The sequence below is a fragment of the Ctenopharyngodon idella genome, chromosome 7, assembly GCF_019924925.1.
Source record: "Ctenopharyngodon idella isolate HZGC_01 chromosome 7, HZGC01, whole genome shotgun sequence".
Classification (NCBI taxonomy): domain Eukaryota; kingdom Metazoa; phylum Chordata; class Actinopteri; order Cypriniformes; family Xenocyprididae; genus Ctenopharyngodon; species Ctenopharyngodon idella.
Genome location: NC_067226.1, coordinates 43888222 through 43908339, shown reverse-complemented (window position 1 = coordinate 43908339; position 20118 = coordinate 43888222). Strand labels below are relative to the sequence as shown.

The 20118-nt window shown below is 35.8% G+C and overlaps 1 protein-coding gene across 1 annotated transcript; it reads right to left on the bottom strand.

Moving 5' to 3' along the window:
* Positions 1-556: 556 nt before the first annotated feature.
* Positions 557-18969, bottom strand: swap70a (switching B cell complex subunit SWAP70a). Its single transcript, XM_051900851.1, has 12 exons — positions 18783-18969; positions 16050-16190; positions 11977-12150; positions 11648-11875; positions 10456-10602; positions 9054-9162; positions 8763-8941; positions 4746-4853; positions 3457-3623; positions 3180-3378; positions 1594-1690; positions 557-1513 (listed from the first exon to the last, which is right to left on the bottom strand). Exons 1-12 carry the CDS (start codon positions 18876-18878, stop codon positions 1395-1397), a joined length of 1764 nt encoding a protein of 587 aa, XP_051756811.1. The 5' UTR covers positions 18879-18969; the 3' UTR covers positions 557-1394.
* Between the last annotated feature and the right edge of the window lie 1149 nt (positions 18970-20118).

Below are 20118 nucleotides of genomic sequence, written 5' to 3'. Positions count from 1 at the left end.
GTGTAGGCTGTGAAATACATAGATTAAAAATGAATCGTTTTCATTTCGGTTTGTTCTTAGCAAAAATATTTTTTCGTTCAGCCAGAGCCAAGTTCCAGAGCGAAATGAAAGATGGAATAGCGTTAATCCCTTTATAATGAGAGTTTGTTCCCATATAGCATAATCTTTAAAAATAACAGTAAAAATTGCAGAACATCAGAGAAAGATGCAGTTGTAAGCTAAACATGTTATTTGTTTAGATATTTAACATTTTTAAATGGTCTACAGCAACCCATCAGCAGGAGTGCGGGTGCGTGCCTTCAGATGCGGATGCCGCCTTTAGATTCAGATAACAATTCTAAATTTCCTTTAGAGCTCCCAATTGGATTCAACCCACTTTATTTTCCTCATTCGTTTGAAATAAAATTACATTACATATTAATAAACTGTGTAGCCTATATACAATTATTTTATTATTGAATTATTTATTCATTAAATCATTTCCTTAGGATCATGTTAGTGATATTTTTCATTTGTCATGTATGATAGATTCTCACAGTTAAAGCAAAAATCAGACTTGTGTATTTATGAAATCAATTACTGCTTTATTTGCTCAAAAAAAGAAGTAACTTAAAATGTTATTTTGTATTCTTCAGATTTCTTCAGATCCTTCTTTTGAAGAACACCTAGGTCATGGGTTTGATTCCCAGAAAAAGCATGAACTGATAAAATGTATACCTACAATGCAATGCATACACATGTAAAAAGCTATCAATATTAAATAAATTCACCTTGGTTGAATCAGGTTGAAAGATATTTCTTAAACACAAACTGAACCACATCAACCCATCATGAACTACAAAATTTATTCTTTTATATATTTTCAAACAAACTGAAGCTAAAGGTTAAAAAGCAAAGAATAAGGCTAAATGCATTGTTCAGTATCACTGTTATGTATCTTTTGTCCGTTGGTGGCTCTAGTGTGCAGAAAATGTGGGTATGAATGGGGCTTCTGAGTGTATCTGTGTATCAACAGGGACATCTAGAGGACACAGTAGGTATATATGTATCAGGTACCTCTAAGCAAATTTTATTTTCCCATCAAGAATGGGAATACACTTGGAATGACTAAAGTTGAATGATAATAATGTTAAATTTTCTAAATTTGTTTTTAAAAACAACATATATAAGTATAAAAAGTGTGGATGCCACTTTTAACAAAATCAACACAATCAACTTGCACATCATTTACCTGCTAATGTTTCATTATACAAGCACATGATTAATAAACGGTTGAATAAAAAAAGATTTCAGTGACAACAGATTTAACCAGTAACATATGATCAGGATGAGGACTGCATGGAAAAAACAAAACAAAAATATACACAAATAAAAACAAATGGATGTATTAGGTGTTACTGTCCAGCAAGCGATCTATTCTTGTTCTCCTGCCAAATCTTCTCCATCTGATCCAGCTCTGTTTCGGTGAACGCTGCCTCTCCCCAGTTGGTCATTTTACTGGGTGTCTTGTTGCCTGAGAAATACATAAAAAAACATATATCTGGTGCTTTTGGTAACAGTATCTGGTATTTGAGAAACTTTACACTCGGTCACCTGGTTGAACGATTCGAAGTAGGCCCTCATGTTTAGAGACTTTGTGTTTCCAAGTCTTTGTCTTGTTACTTGCCCGTTCCAGTTTCTTTGTAACGGCCTAAAAAACAATAAAGGTCACTGAAATCCTGATCATTTGCCTTATGTTTAAAAAAGATCTTATTTTGAGTATAAAAGTGGAAACAACAAGCAAGAAAAATTGAAATGTCTGTTCTGTCTGATGAAAGGGACATTAGTGCTAGGGAAGTGGTTTTCATTCTTCTCAACCTTTGTCATTCTTCTCACCACCATAATTATCATTAAATTCAAAATGGTGAACATTTTGCTGAATTGCTGAATGTTCTTCAGGGTTCCCACTATTTTTAGCCAATGAATCTGACTTTTCCAGTCATTCATGATTATCAGATAAGGATATGGAATATTTGGAAAAAAAAAGGTCTAGAAATACACTTATTATGCATAATTATAATCAGGAGTTCTCATATATCCAGGTTTTTCAAGACAGTGGAAATCTTCAATGGTTCTTCAAAGAAATAACATAGTTGTTGAGGGGTGAAATAAAATAAGAATTATCTTGATTTTAGCACTTTTAGCTTATTTTAGTTTGTTTTTTTGTGTTTTAAATCATTTTAAAGGGGTCATATGATGCTATTTTAAAAGTTCATTATTTGCTTATTGGGTGGAATAGAATAGGTTAACATGCTTTAATGCTCAAAAACACATTATTTTTCACATACTGTACATTATTGCAGCTCCTCTATTCCCAGTCTGTCTGAAAGGCACTGAATTCTACAAAGCCCCTCCTTCCGAAAAGCTCAGAGTGCTCTGATTGGCCAGCTGACCCAGTGCGTTGTGACTGGTCAAACACCTCGAGCGTGTGTCGGGAATGTAACGCCCCTTACTATAATCGTGAGCATCTGCTTCCAAGGCTTTTTAAGCAATAGTAAACACGCAGTTAATAATCGTCGGTTTTACCATATCAGTTTGAGCCCGAGTCAGATTCTGAAATTGCAGACGATCAAGCCGAACAATCAGAACCAACTTTGCAAACATGACTTGGGCAGGATGTTAGTCTTTGTATATAGCCGGCGTTGTGCTCTCCCAGGTTCAGGAAGCTGTCCTCTGTAAAATGCACTGTGCATAAGCAAACTTTTGGGTTGTAATGCTCAGGAACAGCTTTATAAATAAATCTTAACCTCTAATTCCTAATTTTATCAGTTTTTGGAAGGCCAAACAAAGCAGTTTTGCTTTCTCACATAAACACACAGCGTCTCCACGACATGACGACAACACCTCAATTCACTGAAGCCTCGCCTTCTTTCTTTGCATATGCCTTTGTGCGGGCATTATGCTAACAATTCACATTGTGACATTACACGCTAAAGAAGAAGGAAAACATTAAAAAGCATCATATAACTCCTTTAAGTCAACTTGAGGGCCCCTTGGAAGTTTGCTGACGCCCCCTAGTGGGCCCTAGACACCTGGTTGAGAACCACAGAGCTAAAATCAAATATGTTGGAAAAGCAAAATATACTAGAAAAGGACAATGTTCATTTGATGAAGTGAACAATAAATTGTGAATCCACTACCTTATATTCTTCTTGCACCCCTTGTCTCTGTCTTTTAAGGTTCTCCAGCTGCTCCTGTGCAGCCTGCAGGGCACGTTCTTTCTCTGCCTTCTCCTTTTCCAGCTCTGCTTTCTCTTTCTGGGACAGGGATAAGACCTCTTGTTGCTGCAGGTGAATCTGCTCTAATTCACGCCTCTTGTTTGCCTCCTCTTGTAGCAGCCTGCAAATAAAATGCACAAATGTTCTCCATAATTCTGTGAATACTTAATCTGAACGTTGCGTGTTTGCGCGCTGTTACCTGGCCTGCAGTTTGCGAACAACTTCTTCATCCTCTTTGGCCTGCCTCTCATCCTCTAGTGCCTGTTTCAGTTGACGGTACATGTCTTCCAGTTCCTGCATACGCTGAAAGTACTGCTCCACTTCACTGGACTTTTCAACAACCTGCTCTTCCATCTGCATTCGAGCCTAGGAAGCCATTTTAAATTTCTTTAATACATCAGACCTTTTTCACACATCCTGCACATGTGGCGCAGAAGTGCAGCTGCAACAGTAGATTTTTTATTAGATTTTAGATTTTTTCTTGCAAACTGACAAGAAAAGAGCTGCATTTGTATACAATAATTATGCGTTATTTTCTCTTTCTTTTCTTAAAAATGAGCTAAATGCATTAGGTGAACTTGATTTCACCAAGTACAACATGTTCCTGGAACAACAATCCAATCAACCAATCAGATTTGAGGGACAACTTTACCATTTATGTCAAGTTTAGGCTTACAACCTGGGTAAGGTGCTTCCACAACAGTATTATTAAAGTATCATTTCCCTCTGATTTTAGGGATAAGTTATGGGTAGGGTTAGGTTTAGGGGTTGGGAAAAGGTTAGGACTAAATTTTCGGATAGGAATGTTGTTCCAGGATCAACAAAATATGTTGATCCAGGAACATGTCTTACTTGGCAAAAACAAATTTATATATATAATATATTTATATATATAAATTTAAATCAACTGACACCCTTAATTTCAGCAAAGTCACCATGAAATCAAATCACTGATTCGAAACAAATAATTCGTAAAGCTTCGAAGCTTCATGAATCAGTGTTTTGAAATCGCCCATCACTAGATATTGTGGAATAAAGTCGCTATTTTGTTATTTTTGGCGCACAAAAAGTATTCTCGTCGCTTTATAATATTAAGGTTGGACCACTGTATTCACATGAACTGTTTTAAATATGTTTTTAGTAGCTTTATGGGCATTGAAAAAGGGAGTGTTATTGCTGGCGATGCAGGCCTCACTGAGCCATCGGATTTGATAAAAAATATCTTAATTTGTGTTCCGAAGATGAACGAAGGTCTTACGGGTGTGGAACGACATGAGGGTGAGTAATTAATTACATAATTTTCATTTTTGGGTGAACTAACCCTTTAAAACCAGCAATAAATTCAATTTGTGAACAGATTTTCAAAAGCTTTGACCTCTTACAATTATGTTAGGGTATCCAGCCAAATGAACGCCTACAAGCAACCTGGTGACCTCCAGCAATAAAATCACTGTCATTGTGAACAAGACATAAGGCTGTTGTAGTTACCATTTTCTCCTGCTCCAGGTCTTGTCTGTATCGTTCCAGTAATTCTGCTTGGGTCTGAAGTCTTCTCTGTTCCTCCAAATCACCCCTGAGTGACGCTTCATGTAGGTTCTGCAACATCCAGAGAAAATGAAAGCAGTAACTAACAAGGTTTCTGTGAGCCAGAGAGTACAGGGAGAAAAACAACAAATAACAACTAGCCTTCAGTCACTGTTTAATATTAAAAGAAAGTTCCAGTTTCAATCAGCAGCTGTGCCAAGCTATTGATTTCAACAAAATCACTTTAGTTCATCCCACAATTTGTATACACACAAATACATATTTACAACAATGCACTTACAGTACAAGTCTATGACGCAAGGCATTCAGAACCATTTTGTGCAGCTTGTTAAAGTTATTGGAAGCTTGTTTCCGCCACTAAATAAAAAAAGTAAAAAGGTAATTGTGACTTTTTATCTCACAATTCTGACTTTTTTCTCCGAATTGCGAGACATAAACTCACAATTGCGAGTTATAAAGTCAGAATTGTATGATATAAACTCGCAATTGCATCTTATAAAGTCAGAATTGCGAGCTATAAAAACTTAAGTATTTTTCCCCTCACAATTGGACATTATAACATGCAATTGCGAGTTTATATCTCACAATTCTGGCTTTATATCACACAATTCTGACTTTATATTATGCAATTCTGTCATTATAACTCAATTCTGACTTTATCACACAATTCTGACTTTATATCACGCAATTATGACTTTATAACTCGAAATTGTGAGTTTATCTTGCCATTCTGAGAAAAAAGTCAGAATTGTGAGATGAAAAGTCGCAATTACCTTATTTATTTTTTATTTCATGGTGGAAACAAGTTTCTATACATGAAGTGGTTAAGATGTGTGTTATAAAGTGTTGTTTGAGTTGCAAAGTTGTCTAGTTGTGTGGGACTCCAGATATGCATTTTTGCATTTTCACTGCGTGCATTGTGCAAAAGTTTCCAAGTTTACCGGCTTTGCATGATTGACAGGAGTTAAAAATCAAACTAGTCTAGGAGTAATCATATTTTGTGCTTCATAGGCGATGAGGTATGTAAAAATCCCTTGAGATTGAAAATATAAAACAGGAACTGTAACTGTCAAAACCACCCATAGACAGGAAATATGGCTTCATGGCTCAGGAGTTCTCTTTTGCAGGTGTCCTAAAATATTTGCAAAAGCAAAGCATTTTTAAGTTATATTTTTGGGCTTTTCTTTTTTTTTTTTTTTTGCTAATATTTGATCAGCAGTTGGGATTGTTGCCTGCAGTGCTGTTGCACTATATGTCAGAGCATGATTCACAAGACTATGGCTCCGACAGCAGAGCTGTTTTACAATAAAAACTGTTCTAAAAATATCTTCACATTTATCAGCTTCAGTTTAGAGATGAGAATAGGTTTAGTAAGAGCTTCAGTAGCTTTCTTTTCATGGTCGAACAGGTTTGCAAGAGTCTTTTAACATAAAACCTAATTAAAGGTTTAACATGGAAAAAAACAACAAATAGAGAAGGATGTGAAACATTCTTCACATATTACTAACAGTGTGACCATTGCTAATAGTGCACTATAAACAGAAATAATGTAGGTGATTAAAAATGTGGCAAAGGGGGAAGTTAAAAAGAGAACAAAAAGAAAACGGTATTTCAATAGAGAGAAAAGAATTAAATGGCTAGCTTATGTGTTTTATCGTTTAAAAGTGTGTTCATTTGTATGGTGCTAATTTAACAAGTTTCACACATAAAATAAATTGTGTTTTTGTGAAGAGTCATCTGATTGTTATATACACTCACATGAGATGAAGATTGATCTCATAACAGTTATCAACGCCACTATGAAACACTATCAATGGACTACTTACACTGAGCCTTGTGATGCACATTCGGTTTAAAATAATACTGTTCAGTTGTTTCCGGTTATATATAAATATATATATATATATATATACTCAATGTGCTGTACAAACCTAGCTGACTAAATGCCTCTTAAAATGAGATTCCTCGGGACGATTTTAAATCCGGACATATTCAGACACAGGAGAAGAGATATTTTGATGATTACATGTACAGACTTTTCTAAACTCAACGTAACTTTAAGTTTTAATCCAACATAAACTGTGATTTCCCCACAGGGTGTCAGCGCTCTAAACTAGTGATCACGACGCTGCAGTGTGAGTGAGACTTGATGAATAAGATCAGAATTAACTAATTTATTTATTTGCATTGAAATATTTTAGTCACTATTTTGTGTCATTTTTCACCGACAATCATTTCACTGTATGTAATTCACATTCATGAGTTCAAAGTAGTCGCGCTGTCATTGCGTTATTCTTTAAGATTAATTAAATATTTAACATTGTTAAATTTCTTTAAGGCAGTTACCTCACATTCATTCAGCTATTTCAAGTGGTACAAGTCGGAGCTTACAAGTTGTAATTACAAGTTCTACAAGGACGTGGACGCTTTTTACAAGTCCGAATCTCGTAATTACAGTAATTCCAACATGGTGTGAACGCACAATTTCACTAAAAATTGAAGAGAATCTTCACAGTGACAGCGCCTCTGTAGATACACTAGTAGTGTAGAGTAGTGTAGTTTGGTGATCACTTATTATCGTGCTTTACTAATGGAGACAATGGGAGAATCAGTACTTGTACAGACAAAAATGAGTGCAAGACAAAAAAATAAGAGTAAACATCAGTACAGTATACACAATGTGGAAAGATTAGATGAGAAGTAGATGCATAAGTTGTTTCTGTTTTGTTTAACAGCTAGGAGAATGTATTATTGTGCAAACCGGTCACTAAAACTCAATAGTATTGTGTAAAACGATGTAACAACGATCGTGCAATGCCGAAAGATGGCATTGTGTTATCGGTACTTAAAGGGTTAGTTCACCCAAAAATGAAAATTACCCCATGATTTACTCACCCTCAAGCCATCCAAGCAGTATATGGCTTTCTTCTTTCAGATGAATACAGTCAGAGATATATTTAAAAATATCCTGGCTCTTCCAAGCTTTATAATGGCAGTGAATGGGGGGCCCGATTTTGAAGCAAAAAAAGGGCTTCCATCCATCATAAAAGTACTCCACACATCTCTGGGGGTTAATAAAGGCCTTCTGAAGCGAAGCGATGAGTTTTTGTAAGAAAAATATCCATATTTAAAACTTAACAATCTAAAATAACTAGCTTCCGGCAGATGACCGTACGCATACTGCCAAGTCGACTTGCACCACAAGAGTAACCCCCTGACGCGATGTATAACATTGGATGTAGGAGTATCGTAAGCTTAGACGCCTCTTGCGATTTAAACAAATTGGGCTGTGCAACAAACAAGTTCCTCTTCTCTTATATCGAAATCCTGCGACATTTCTCTTTAAATTTTGTCAGTTTAGATTTCTAATTCATGACCGGTGTTTTGTTTTGCTCTATCCTCTGCACTTCCGTGTTCGTCATTACGTCATGCTTCGGGTCCGGGATCACTCGTCCACCACAAATCAATATGTACAGTCTGCCGGAAGCTAGTTATTATAGTTAATAAAGTTTTAAATAAATAAAAAAAAATTCTCACAAAAACCCATCGCTTCACTGCAAAATGCCTTTATTAACCCCCCAGAGCCATGTGGAGTACTTTTACAATGGATGGATGCAGTTCTTTTGCTTCAAAATTGGGCCCCCCATTCACTGCCATTATAAAGCTTGGAAGAGCCAGGATATTTTTAAATATCTGATTGTTTTTGTCTGAAAGAAGAAAGTCATATACACCTAGGATGGCTTGAGGGTGAGTAAATCATGGAATAGTTTTCATTTTTGGGTGAACTAACCCTTTAAAGTACCCAAAGAAAGCCAATGTTACTGCTAGCTAAAGAACTACTGAATACACATTTAATCCAACATCCCTAACAGAGATACTACTAAATGGCTCGAAATCTAAGACGTTTTAGCAGGTGACTTATGTTTGTAACTGTCAACGATTCAAGGAAGGCCACAGTACCTTCATGGCCTCCAGCTGGGCCTGTTTGCTCTCATTGGCCAACTGCAGCTGTCTCATTCTGTTCTCCATGATCTCCTGTTCAGCTTTCATCCTGTTTCTCAGCTCCCTGCGTTTCTGTCTGGATTCTCGGTGTGCGGAGGAAAGGCCCTGCCTTATGCGGACAATGCAGTCCTGGATGGCTAACATACACATGAACAAAAACATGCTTCAGTAAGAGAATGGGAGGGAAGAGTTGTGGATATACAGTACAAAACTTTCAATGTCATCAGTGTAACCAAAGATATGTGATACCTTGAATCCACTCCTGTTTTGTCTTTTTATCCGATGCACTGATCTCATAACTTTTCTCAACACATTTAATAATGAAGAGGTTTTTCCTTCCATCCTTATCCGGTAAGGACTGCAAAGACAAAGCATTTTGGATATTTAAAGGGATAGTTAATCCAAAAATCAAAATTCCATCATCATTTATTCACCATTATGTTGTTCCAAACCTGTATGTTGTCCTGCCATAGCTTTCATTTCCAGTCAGGCTTGTATTTAAATATAACACACCGTGATCAGTCACACAACATGAAATAATCTATATTGTTATAAAACACGCATCTTGGATCTTGAGGTGCCAAGTTTGAATATATGGAGGTGCAAAAGAGATTTTTGGTGACTAACAACTATAATTCTGTCTGTATGACTTCAAGGAGACTCGCAATATAAGTCATAAGGTGTATGAGCTACTTTTATGATACGTTCAGGGGCTTTTTTGACTCCCACAATACTCTTTTTACTTATTATTATTATTTTTACTTATTATCTGAAAAAGGGTAGCTTGGACATTCTGCTAAACATTTGCTTTCATAAGACAATCATACAGGGTTGGACATGAGGGTGTTTAAATGATGACAAAATATTCTTCTTTGTGTGAACTGCATCCCAATTCGCAAACTATCCATCCAAAATAGTATTCGAAATGGGAATGAGTGTGTCCCAATTCATAGTATGTTGAAATGAGTATCCTAAAAGTATACAGATGCTCTACTATCTCCGATGGAAATTCGAAGTTCAGACCTAATATTGCCCACAACCCATTGCGCTTTTGAGGAGGATTCAGTTCAGAACTAAAAACACGCGTAAAAATGGATGTGCAAGACTGATGATTAAGCAGAGAGTTTTAGATAAAGGAGTTTGAGTGATTAATAATCAATATCCAACCTGATAAAAAAATATAAATTTATTTAATCTGCAACAACATTGTGATCGTTTTTAAAGATGCGTTTGGCCATTAACTCTTAAATGCATCATTATGCAAAAACATAAAGAGAGTTCTCCACATTAAAGACCCACAAATGACAGATAAACATGCCAGTTCTTTTCTCTCCAATATGGTGGGAAGAATTGTTGAGTAGCATAAATTAAATAAACTGAAACGTAGAATGTGTAAATGAGGTGGTTATCTGTGAAAGATGATTGACAGGATGTGAGGTCTGTTTAAGACACAGTTTTGACGTAGCAGTATGTGCCAAAATGGGCCTATACTCTTCTGCAACATTCTCAAATGTATGTACTTTTTCTTAACCAAAAAGAGTACTTTTTGGGTTTACAAGTATGCGAATTGGGATGCATTGGGAAATACCTTTAAAATTCAACTTTGAACAACAAATACTACTACAAAAAAAAAAAATCTTCTAGCTTTTACCTCGACACAGCAGTTGCGATCAAGCGTAATACATCCCTTCTGCTCTATTAGGTCTTCACTCACATAATAGGATATGTAGTTAAGATGAAGCTTAAACCATCGTTCTGTCCAGTTCTTCCTTTTATGGCCTTTTTTCATCATATAGCCCTTTTGAATAAAAAAGATAGCAAGTTAATGATCTGTCAGGGATATCTGTTTATTTCTCCAGTGTTCCCTGGCTAGTCAGTGGTCTTTGCACAAATAATTTAACTGACAATTTTTTTTTAAACACTTGACTATCATGTACAGACAACAGCAGACCTGGAATGCCCATATTAAAATACATTAAAGGATTAGTTCACTTCAGAATTCAAATTTCCTGATAATTTACTCAATATGTCATCCAAGATGTTTATGTCTTTCTTTCTTCAGTCGAAAAGAAATTGAGGTTTTTGAGGAAAACATTACAGGATTTTTCTCCATATAGTGGACTTCAACGAGGACCAACGGGGTGAAGGTCCAAATTGCAGTTTCAATGCAGCTTCAAAGGGCTCTACATGATCCCAGACGAGGAATAAAGGTCATGTCTAGTAAAACGATCGGTCATTTTCTAAAAAAAAAAAAAAAAAAAAATTTATATACTTTTTAACCACAAATGCTCGTCTTGCACTAGCTCTGCGATGCACCATGCATTACGTAATCACGTTGGAAAGGTCACGCATGACGTAGGCGGAAGTACCGATCTAGTGTTTACAAAGCGAACGTGCAAAGACTAAGTCAAACGCCCTTTACAAAAAAAGGTAAAACAACGATGTCAGACGATTTTGAATTTAGAGGAGAAAATGATGTGGAGTCTTTCAGTATTTCCGCCTATGTCACGCGTGACCTTTCCAATGTGACTACATAATGTGTGAAGTCGTGGACGCTAGTGCAAGACGGGCATTTGTGGTAGAAAATCACAGATTGTTTTGCTAGAAAAGACCCATATTCCTCATCTGGGATCGTGTAGAGCCCTTTGAAGCTGCACTGAAATTGCAATTTGGATCTTCAACCCATTTGTAACTGTTGAAGTCCACTATATGGAGAAAAATCCTGGAATGTTTTCCTCATAAACCTTAATTTCTTTTCGAACAACTTGGATGACATGGGGGTGAGAAAATTATCAGGAAATTTTAATTCTGAAGTGAACTAATCCTTTAACACATACTCTTACCTGCTTAATAACATCCAGTACAAGTTCCTGATAGACCTCATTGATGCCCATGGAGACGGTCTGAGGGTTTATGCCCTTAGTGAAATGGCCCAAGCCAATAAGCTCAATCAGCTCCCATGCATTCATATGATGTTTCTTTGCACTGAGCTGCATTTTGTAGTCTTCAAATCTGCCCTCGTTCCAACTGCAACCCATTGCTGCTAACAGCTTGCGCAGTAAGTACTCAAGCTTTAACAAAACAGAGATACCTCATTATTTCCATATAATTTCAAAGATATATATATATGTATGTATAAAAAAAACCCTAAGATTAAAGTACTAGAACCAACCTCCTCGGTGACAATGTGCAGTGGATATTTATCTTCAGACAGGAAGTTGAAGATACACCACAACTTGAAGGTATCTTTGTCTGAGATGAGCAGATTCTTGCTGCTGATATGCTTTGGTGCAGACAGAGTCCAGCACATATTATTCAGCTCTGCGAAGTCAAAGTTGGGCTGGATCTGCAATTCAAATATTAAAAATGACTCAAATTTAATTTAGGGCTACAATGTCAAATCTTTTCTGCAGAATTTATATGTAGAGGCATGCAGTTTGTCTAAAGATAATACCAGCAGGCAAGTAAGGAATTCTGTTGCTTGTGAACTTCAGTGTGAACATGGCCAACTATATCATATATATTCATGTTATTTAGTAGTCATTATATAAAGGGTTTTGACCAAAGAATGCCACAACTGATAAATCAAAATCAAGTATTCCAGAGAGCCGTATGATATCGTGATATATGATCATAGGCGGAGTGTGTGTAAGGCTGGGCAAGGCTTAGCCTTCCCCTGGCCACGGACTTGAGACTAGTGTGGAATTTTCTCACTCAAACCACTGCCTGTGGCTGCTTCTGGTTGCTTTTAGAAAGAAAAGAAAAGAGATCAGCAGTTATGTGCAGCTTTTCTCCGTAATAATAGCATATTGGTGAAACATATTTGGCAAACGATCCAATGTGTATCTGTGTTTGCGCTCTGGAGAGTGTCAAAGGTTTCTATTTACAACATGTTTTTGCAGCATTGAGAAATGTAGCCAATCACAAACATATACGAACGCAATGGCCAATCAGTGGTGTTTAAGTTAGCGCTGAACTAAAACTCCATTGAGTGGATTCTGAGTTCTGCATGCTCATAAATCCTCTCATTATAACAAACAATTATGTAACTAAGAGATTCACTGTGCAGTCAACTTCATTGATTATAACGGAACTTTGTAAGATCGTGATGAACTAAGGTGAGTGACAGCTTTTTAGTGACTATAAAGGGAGCGCTCTTTGCGTGCTTTTTGCAATGCCAAATCCCGCATACAGTATGCTTGCTTTTCTGTTAAAAGTAAAGCAGTGGTTTATAAACGTAGATGTTTTAATAACAAATAGTTTATCTGGAGCGTTTATGCTGGGATGTGTGGGTTGTGCGGCGACATGTAACTTGAAACTACTTCATAAAATATGTTTTTTAAAGGGGAAGTGCATCTCTTTAGCCTTACCCTGGAGTTGGTTCACCCTCTGCCTATGTATATGATATAATGGTGTATATGCGGTGTAGGACATGTTACAAAGAAAAGGAGATCAATGTAATATAATGAAGTAGATACTCTTAATGGCATTATGAAAACTTAAAAGATCTAAATATACACTCAGTGGTCAATGTATAAAAACATGCAGACATGGACAAAAGGTTAGGTTTTTCACTATAAGCAATAATCGTGTAGAAAAATGTATAACGCCCGGGCATTAAATTACCAGTAGGCTACGTTTTCCACTAAGTTTACAGACATTTTTTTCAACCTTAAAACACAACACAATGCAGTTTGTATTTCAAAATATGGGAAAAACACCTGTAATAATAATAATCAATGCAGAAAATATTAACACTGTACATTGAGCCATACATTTAATGACTTTTTTTAGGGTGTTGTTCAAACTAAACATCATAATGGGTGAGGAAATACTGTACGTGATGTGTTAGTATGACTATTTTAGAAACTGCTGATCTCATGGGATTTTTACACAGTCTCTAGAATTTACAAAAAAAAAAAATGGTGTAAACAACCAAAAACATTGAGTAAGTGTCAGTTCTGATGACAAAAATGCCTTGGTGAGAAGTCAGAGAAGAGTGGTCAAACAGGTTTGAGCTGACAGGATGGAAAAGGCATTTCTGAATGCACAACACATCAAACTGTGAAGTCGAAAAGAAACAGAAGAGCCCAACAGGTTCCACTCGTGTCAGTTAAGAACATGACACTGGATTGAAATCAATGATTTTAAAGATACTGTAACACATCATTGTGTACTGGTGGCATGGTTTAGTGTGGGGGAAAACAAATCATACTGCACAGTCTTAAAAAATAAAGGTTCCTTTTTTTTTTTTTTTTTTTTTGGTCAACAATGCCATATTAATTTTGAATTCTGCAAAGAACTATTCAGTCAGCAGTTCTTAAAGCGATAGTTCACCCAAAAATGAAAATCCTGCTTTCAAGTTGTTTCAAACCTGTATGAATTTCTTTCTTCTGCTGACCACAAAAGAAGATATTTTGTAGAATATGGTTAACCAAACAGTTGATGGGCCCCATTGACTTCCATAGTAAGGAAAAAAAAAATACAATGAAAGACAATGGGGCACATCAACTGTTTGGTTACCAACAGTCTTCAAAATATCTTTGTGTTCAGCAGAAGAAAGAAATTCGTGAATTTTCATTTTTGTGTAAACTATCCCTTTAAAAGATTTTTCTTTCTTAGTGTGAAGAACATTTTAATAATCTAAAGAACTTTCTTCCACTATAAAGAACCTGTTGTGGAATGGAAAGGTTCCATGGAAGTTAAAAGTTCTTCATGGAACCATCAATGCCAATAAAGGACCTTTATTTGTAAGTTATTTGTAAGATACCATTCGTTTTTAAGATGAAGATGTATAGAAACTTCCATTAGATTTGACAAAAAACAACAACCACAAGATGACACAGTGAATAAATGCAGTTCACCAACAAGATGATAAGAGATGCCTGTAGAATCACAAATCTAAATGTGTATGTTTACAGCATATTTTAGCTAATGAGATATATATGTAAACACACACACACACAAAGTGTGTATACTGTACCTATATATTTCATCAGTAGCAAACTGAGCCCACAGCTAAAATATCATGATTGTTAATAATATAACACTAGAGGACAATACATGATAACTGGCAAACCTCCTAATGCTGTGGCCACTGAGAGTAATTTCAGTTTAAATCAGCATGAAATCTCATACTGAATTTAAATTTTAAACACTCACTTATTTAAATTAATTTCCATTTTCAGGAGACAGATAAAAAACATCAATATGTGAGTAACAAGTCTCATGCACTTGTGAGTCATAAGTGACGGCTCATGAACATCAACTTTCCTACAGCCGTTTTGCCATGTTAGGTTTTATCTTCTTTAGTATTTATCAACTATTTTTCCCATTCCATTTTTCAGATTTTAATAATCAATAACTTCATCAATTAAAATACATGGGGCACAAAAGTTTAAGACCACTAGTGAAGATGCATCTGTTTTTTCCTAAATTAATTTATTTTATATTATAAATAAGTTACACTTTATTTTAGTGATGTTGTTACAGCGTAATTAGACAAATAAGAACGGAGTAATATTAATTAACTACATGTACTTACTATAGGGTTGGTTAGGTTTTGGTTTAGGGTTAGTTGCTTGCAATTATGCATAATCTACTGTTATTACTATGTGTAACTACCTCACCTTAAAGAGTTACCTATAAATGATATTATCAGAATAACAATTTCAGTTAAACTGAAAAATTCACATGAATTTCCGAGCCTTGGTATTTTGTATGTTTGCCTTGATGACAGAATAATTTTTTTAATTAGCAGAATGATCCAAAGAGCATCTTGTGCTTCAGTGGAACAGTCTGTACAAAGAGTCACATGATCAGTGACACGAATTGACCTATTTAATTAGAAATAGTACACAATCATACATTTTTCATCTTTTTAATTCCCAGATTTAAATTAGATTTTGTATCCCAGATTTTTGACCCTTGGTACAGAAAAACAGACAGATTAAAAAAAAAAAAAAAAAGATTATCTCTGTGAGTCATGGGAAATAATGTGTAGCCTTATTCCAGAGAAAAAAAATATAAACGTCTGTTCTTAAAACAGACACAAGCTTGTGTTGATGCTGGTGAGAGGTAGGCCTAAACTGTATGATGTCTATTGTTATTCATTTCGTGACATATCTGATGAGGCTTTATCATCTGATGGGACAATGCAATCATGCTATTATTGTCATCTGAACAGAACTGAAGTGAAATACAGCACTGCAGCTGTGCTTTGATAAGAGATTGTGTATTTGTTACCTTATTAAGTATGAACATGTTCAGGTAGGGCATGTACCCTTGTGTTGACACTGGTCCTTCATCATCATCTTTAAAGTGCTCCTCCAGGGCTGAAATGTTATGAGGGATTTTCAGTATGGTGCACAGGTTGTGAGACAGCACCTTGAGAGAGACAGATCGCAATGGATTCAGTATGCAAAAAAGGATTAAAAGGGCTATATGTAGAATTCAGAAACCCTTGTTATTAGTGACACCGGTGGCCATTAAGTGAACTGCAGCCAGCAACTTATTGAATAAGAAGGGGATAGCCTATTATACACCAGTCTGAGCAGCACCACTTCAAGTCGAACACACCTAAAGTTCTTTTTCATTCTTCACTTTGAAGTAAAAAGTCTGTGAGACTATAGTTTGCATTAATTGAGAATAGCTCTTTTGGCATTATCCTGAACATTGCATTCGTTTCATGTCTCTCTGGAGTGTGCGTAAATTTTGCTTTTCAAAATTTTTTTTTTTTTTTACTGCAAAAACATCCCTAGCCCTTCACATAAAAACAAGTCTACAGGCTTTCATAGACAACCTAGGAAGCTGGGAAAGATCTCGTTTTTTTAAAGGGGTCATGAATTGAGAAATCTAATTTCTCTTCATCCCCACCTACTGATTCGCGCATGTCATGTATTAGTAAATACAAGAGAGACGCAAACACAGAATTACTACAGCAACAAAAAAACGATAGAGACGCCTCTGAGGATTACAAGACGTTTTGCAGCGTCAATTTGTAGAAAAACACAGTCTTTGGAACGATCAACAGCCTATAAGAATGACAGTGCGACAAACAATGTTCTTTCATAATTCCATTTACACGAAACATCGTAAGTCATCCTTTGTCAATTATAACTGTGGTAACTCCAAGTAGTTAAAGGATTAGTTCACTTTCAAATAAAAATTAGCCCAACCTTTACTCACCCTCAAGCCATCCTAGGTGTATATGACTTTCTTGTTCCTGATGAACACAATCAGAGAAATATTAATAAATATCCTGTCGCATCCAAGCTTTATAATGGCAGTGAACTGGGGTATTTTATGAAGAAAAATATCTAGCTTCCACCAGACCGCCATCCGTATTCAACGTACGAAGAAAGTGTAAAACTCTTGCAGTTCAAAAAGCTTACACTACGTCCTACGCCTTCCCTATTCAACTTACGTGACGCCAGTTTACAATTTCTTCCTAAGTTGAATATAAAAGGCGGTCTGGAGGAAGCTAGATATTTTACTTCATAACTTGTTAAATATGGTTATTTTTTTTTACAAACACATCGCTTCGCTTCAGAAGGCCTTCTGAAGACCTCCCGGAGCCGTGTGGAGTACACGTTTATGAAGGATGGATGTGAATGGAAGCACTTTCTTCAGCTCATTGATCCCACTCACTGCCATTATAAAGCTGGGATGCGTCAGGATATTTATTAATATATCTCCAATTGTGTTCATCAGAAAGAAGAAAGTCATATACACCCAGGGTGGCTTGAGGGTGAGTAAAGCTTGGGCTAAAGTTTATTTGCCACAACCAAGACGTATAAAGCATATGTAATATGCATAAAGGTTTCACATGTAACAAGATATTTTTTAACATCTGAAGTTTTCAAGATGTAATGGCAGGGCTGTTGAAAATTATTTTAATATGTAAAACTGTTACCCAATCATAGCAGTCTGCGTTTACTTTCAAATCTTGAACAGTGTGTTTCAAAGAGAGGGTCAAAAACAGGATAGAAAATAGTATAATGTATCTTAAATAAAAGAAAAATGCAGTTCATGGCCCCTTTAAGTTTCGTTACAAGCTGTGCACACATTGGCAATAAAAATGTGAATTCTATGTGAAAATTCTTACATATTATAGCACCTTCAAGATTCAATCTGATTGAATTTATGCTTATTTATACTCAAATGCCTGGAATTCAATCTGTAAATTACGTAAATTGTGTACAATGTATAAATTTATTCATGAAACAAATCAGTCAATATAGAAATGTTTTAAGTGGATAGTGAAGAAAAAGCAGCCAGCAAGTGTCCACCAGATGTGCAGAGCTGGAATCTAGACAAAGGATGGTGATTTGAAGAAACTCAAAATACTCTGTACAGAATATTAGGTTGATTTGATTTTATTATTATCATAAAAAATGAAAGAAAAAGAAAAAAAAAAGAATGAATGGGTTCAACTTTTTGCTGAAGTTGATAAAATCCAAATGATAAAGACAATCTGATTACTTCGGTCTCTCCACATCAGTGCACACATCTGCATACACCTTTGTGAAAGTCTTGCAAGACTAATCAAGCGGTATTCAAAAATTTAGTAAACAAATGAAGTATGTGCCTCTCTTTCGCTTTTTATTATATTACATTATACTCTGCAAATATCTTGAAAAATAGCCCTAATGTTCATGCAACTGCCAGTAGTATCGAACAAGGCCATCGAAAGGGAATAATCTTACTGGTTAAAAAGAGAACAGAAAGAAATTCTCTGCTAGCTATTATTGACATTTTCTTAAACTTTATTTTGATTATAAGGTCTGTTTAAATATGTAGAAGGCACAGCTGAGACAACTCGTGTGAGTAAATCATGTGTATGGACAAACATTCTTTTTTAAGTGGACAAACGACTGTCTTAATAATACACGGAAACTAATAGTTACTCAAACAGGTTCGAGCGCTGTGCTCTCCGTAGTTGATACTGGAGTAGTTTATTATTAAAGTTTTGCTTACCTTTAACTGGGATTTGGATACTTTCCCGTTTCGGTCTAAATCCAGAGCAGTAAAGGCGTACCATATGGGTTTGAGTATTTCGTCCCGGGATATCATGGTTAATTCAGTGAAAGATGTCAAGAGCGGGTGTGAAACTGATCCTCTTCACTCAGTCAGTCAGCGCAACATGAGCACGAGTCATGTGACCAACACAGCATACATCTCGCATATTTACATGGGCTGCAAATAAAACCGTGATTAACAGAACCAAATTGATGTTTTGTTTGTTTGTTTTCAGGTTCAGTGTTTTTTAATCAGATTTAGTTAATAACGCAGCGTGTTTTTATAAATTTCACGTGAGCATTACTCAGTCATAGAATTGTAGTCAAATATAAATAACAGACATAAAAGAAAAATATATCCATCTGTACGAATTATTCGATGATTTCAGCCGAACCTTTTAACGAATTTGGCTAGTAGCTAGCTATATTCCATACAAGACTGTCAACTTATGTTAAATTTATTTTACTCTTAAGTTCCTTTGTGATATACTGTATTGTGCAAATCAATAACAAATTGATTAGTAGGCTAATGACAACGCCTATGTTTTTCGTAATGAAACGCGGTCAAGCAGCGAAACGTTGCTATGGTTACCTCCTCATAAGACTTCAATAGAACCTTTTCACATTTCCGGGTTTTTCAGAAGCGGAAGTCGTCATAAAATGCCATTATAGAGGGTATGCATAGAAGTCACTTTCCCGCCGGAACGCGCTGCCTCAGCTGGACTGAGTGGCAAAAGAAACTGCTGCATGACTGGATTTAATAGGGGAAACAAAACAATTACAAACAATTACACCAAAGGTTGAGCTCGAAAGTGTTCCTTATAACATGTCAAAGAAACCTAATCCATGGATATTGACATGCAGCTATGAATCGTGTTTCCTGACATTTATATGTGCCTGATTTCAATGCTGGGGAAATAACTCACATAAAGCAAATCGGCCTGTGAACGCTTTATATAAATACAATATAGGTAGGTCTAAATCCTAGTGATCACTTATATCAATGTTATATATTTCGTCATATCGTCCAGCCCTAAAACTTGTATAGTTTTTGTTAGTGTTTATTTAAAAACACCCAATTATGCAGAATATAAGATGGTAAATATTTAATTGATGAGTTGTCAACACAATATATAGCAATACAATATATAGGGTATGATTTTACCCCAAAATCCAACATTTTGACACAAAATGATAACTGCAAAACATGTTTCTCTGCCTGGAGTCCAGCTGTTTCTGTGAATTGCAGCGACCTATTTGCTTCTTTTTTCTGTAGGTTTCAGCAGTCTGTTAAA

Coding starts and splice junctions, on each gene's coding strand:
- swap70a (XM_051900851.1), bottom strand. CDS start 18,878: ATGATATCCCGGGACGAAATACTCAAACCCATATGGTACGCCTTTACT. Junction 16,191..18,782: donor TATCCAAATCCCAGTTAAAG/GTAAGCAAAACT, acceptor GTCTCTCTCAAG/GTGCTGTCTCACAACCTGTG. Junction 3,379..3,456: donor GTTCGCAAACTGCAGGCCAG/GTAACAGCGCGC, acceptor TTTTATTTGCAG/GCTGCTACAAGAGGAGGCAA.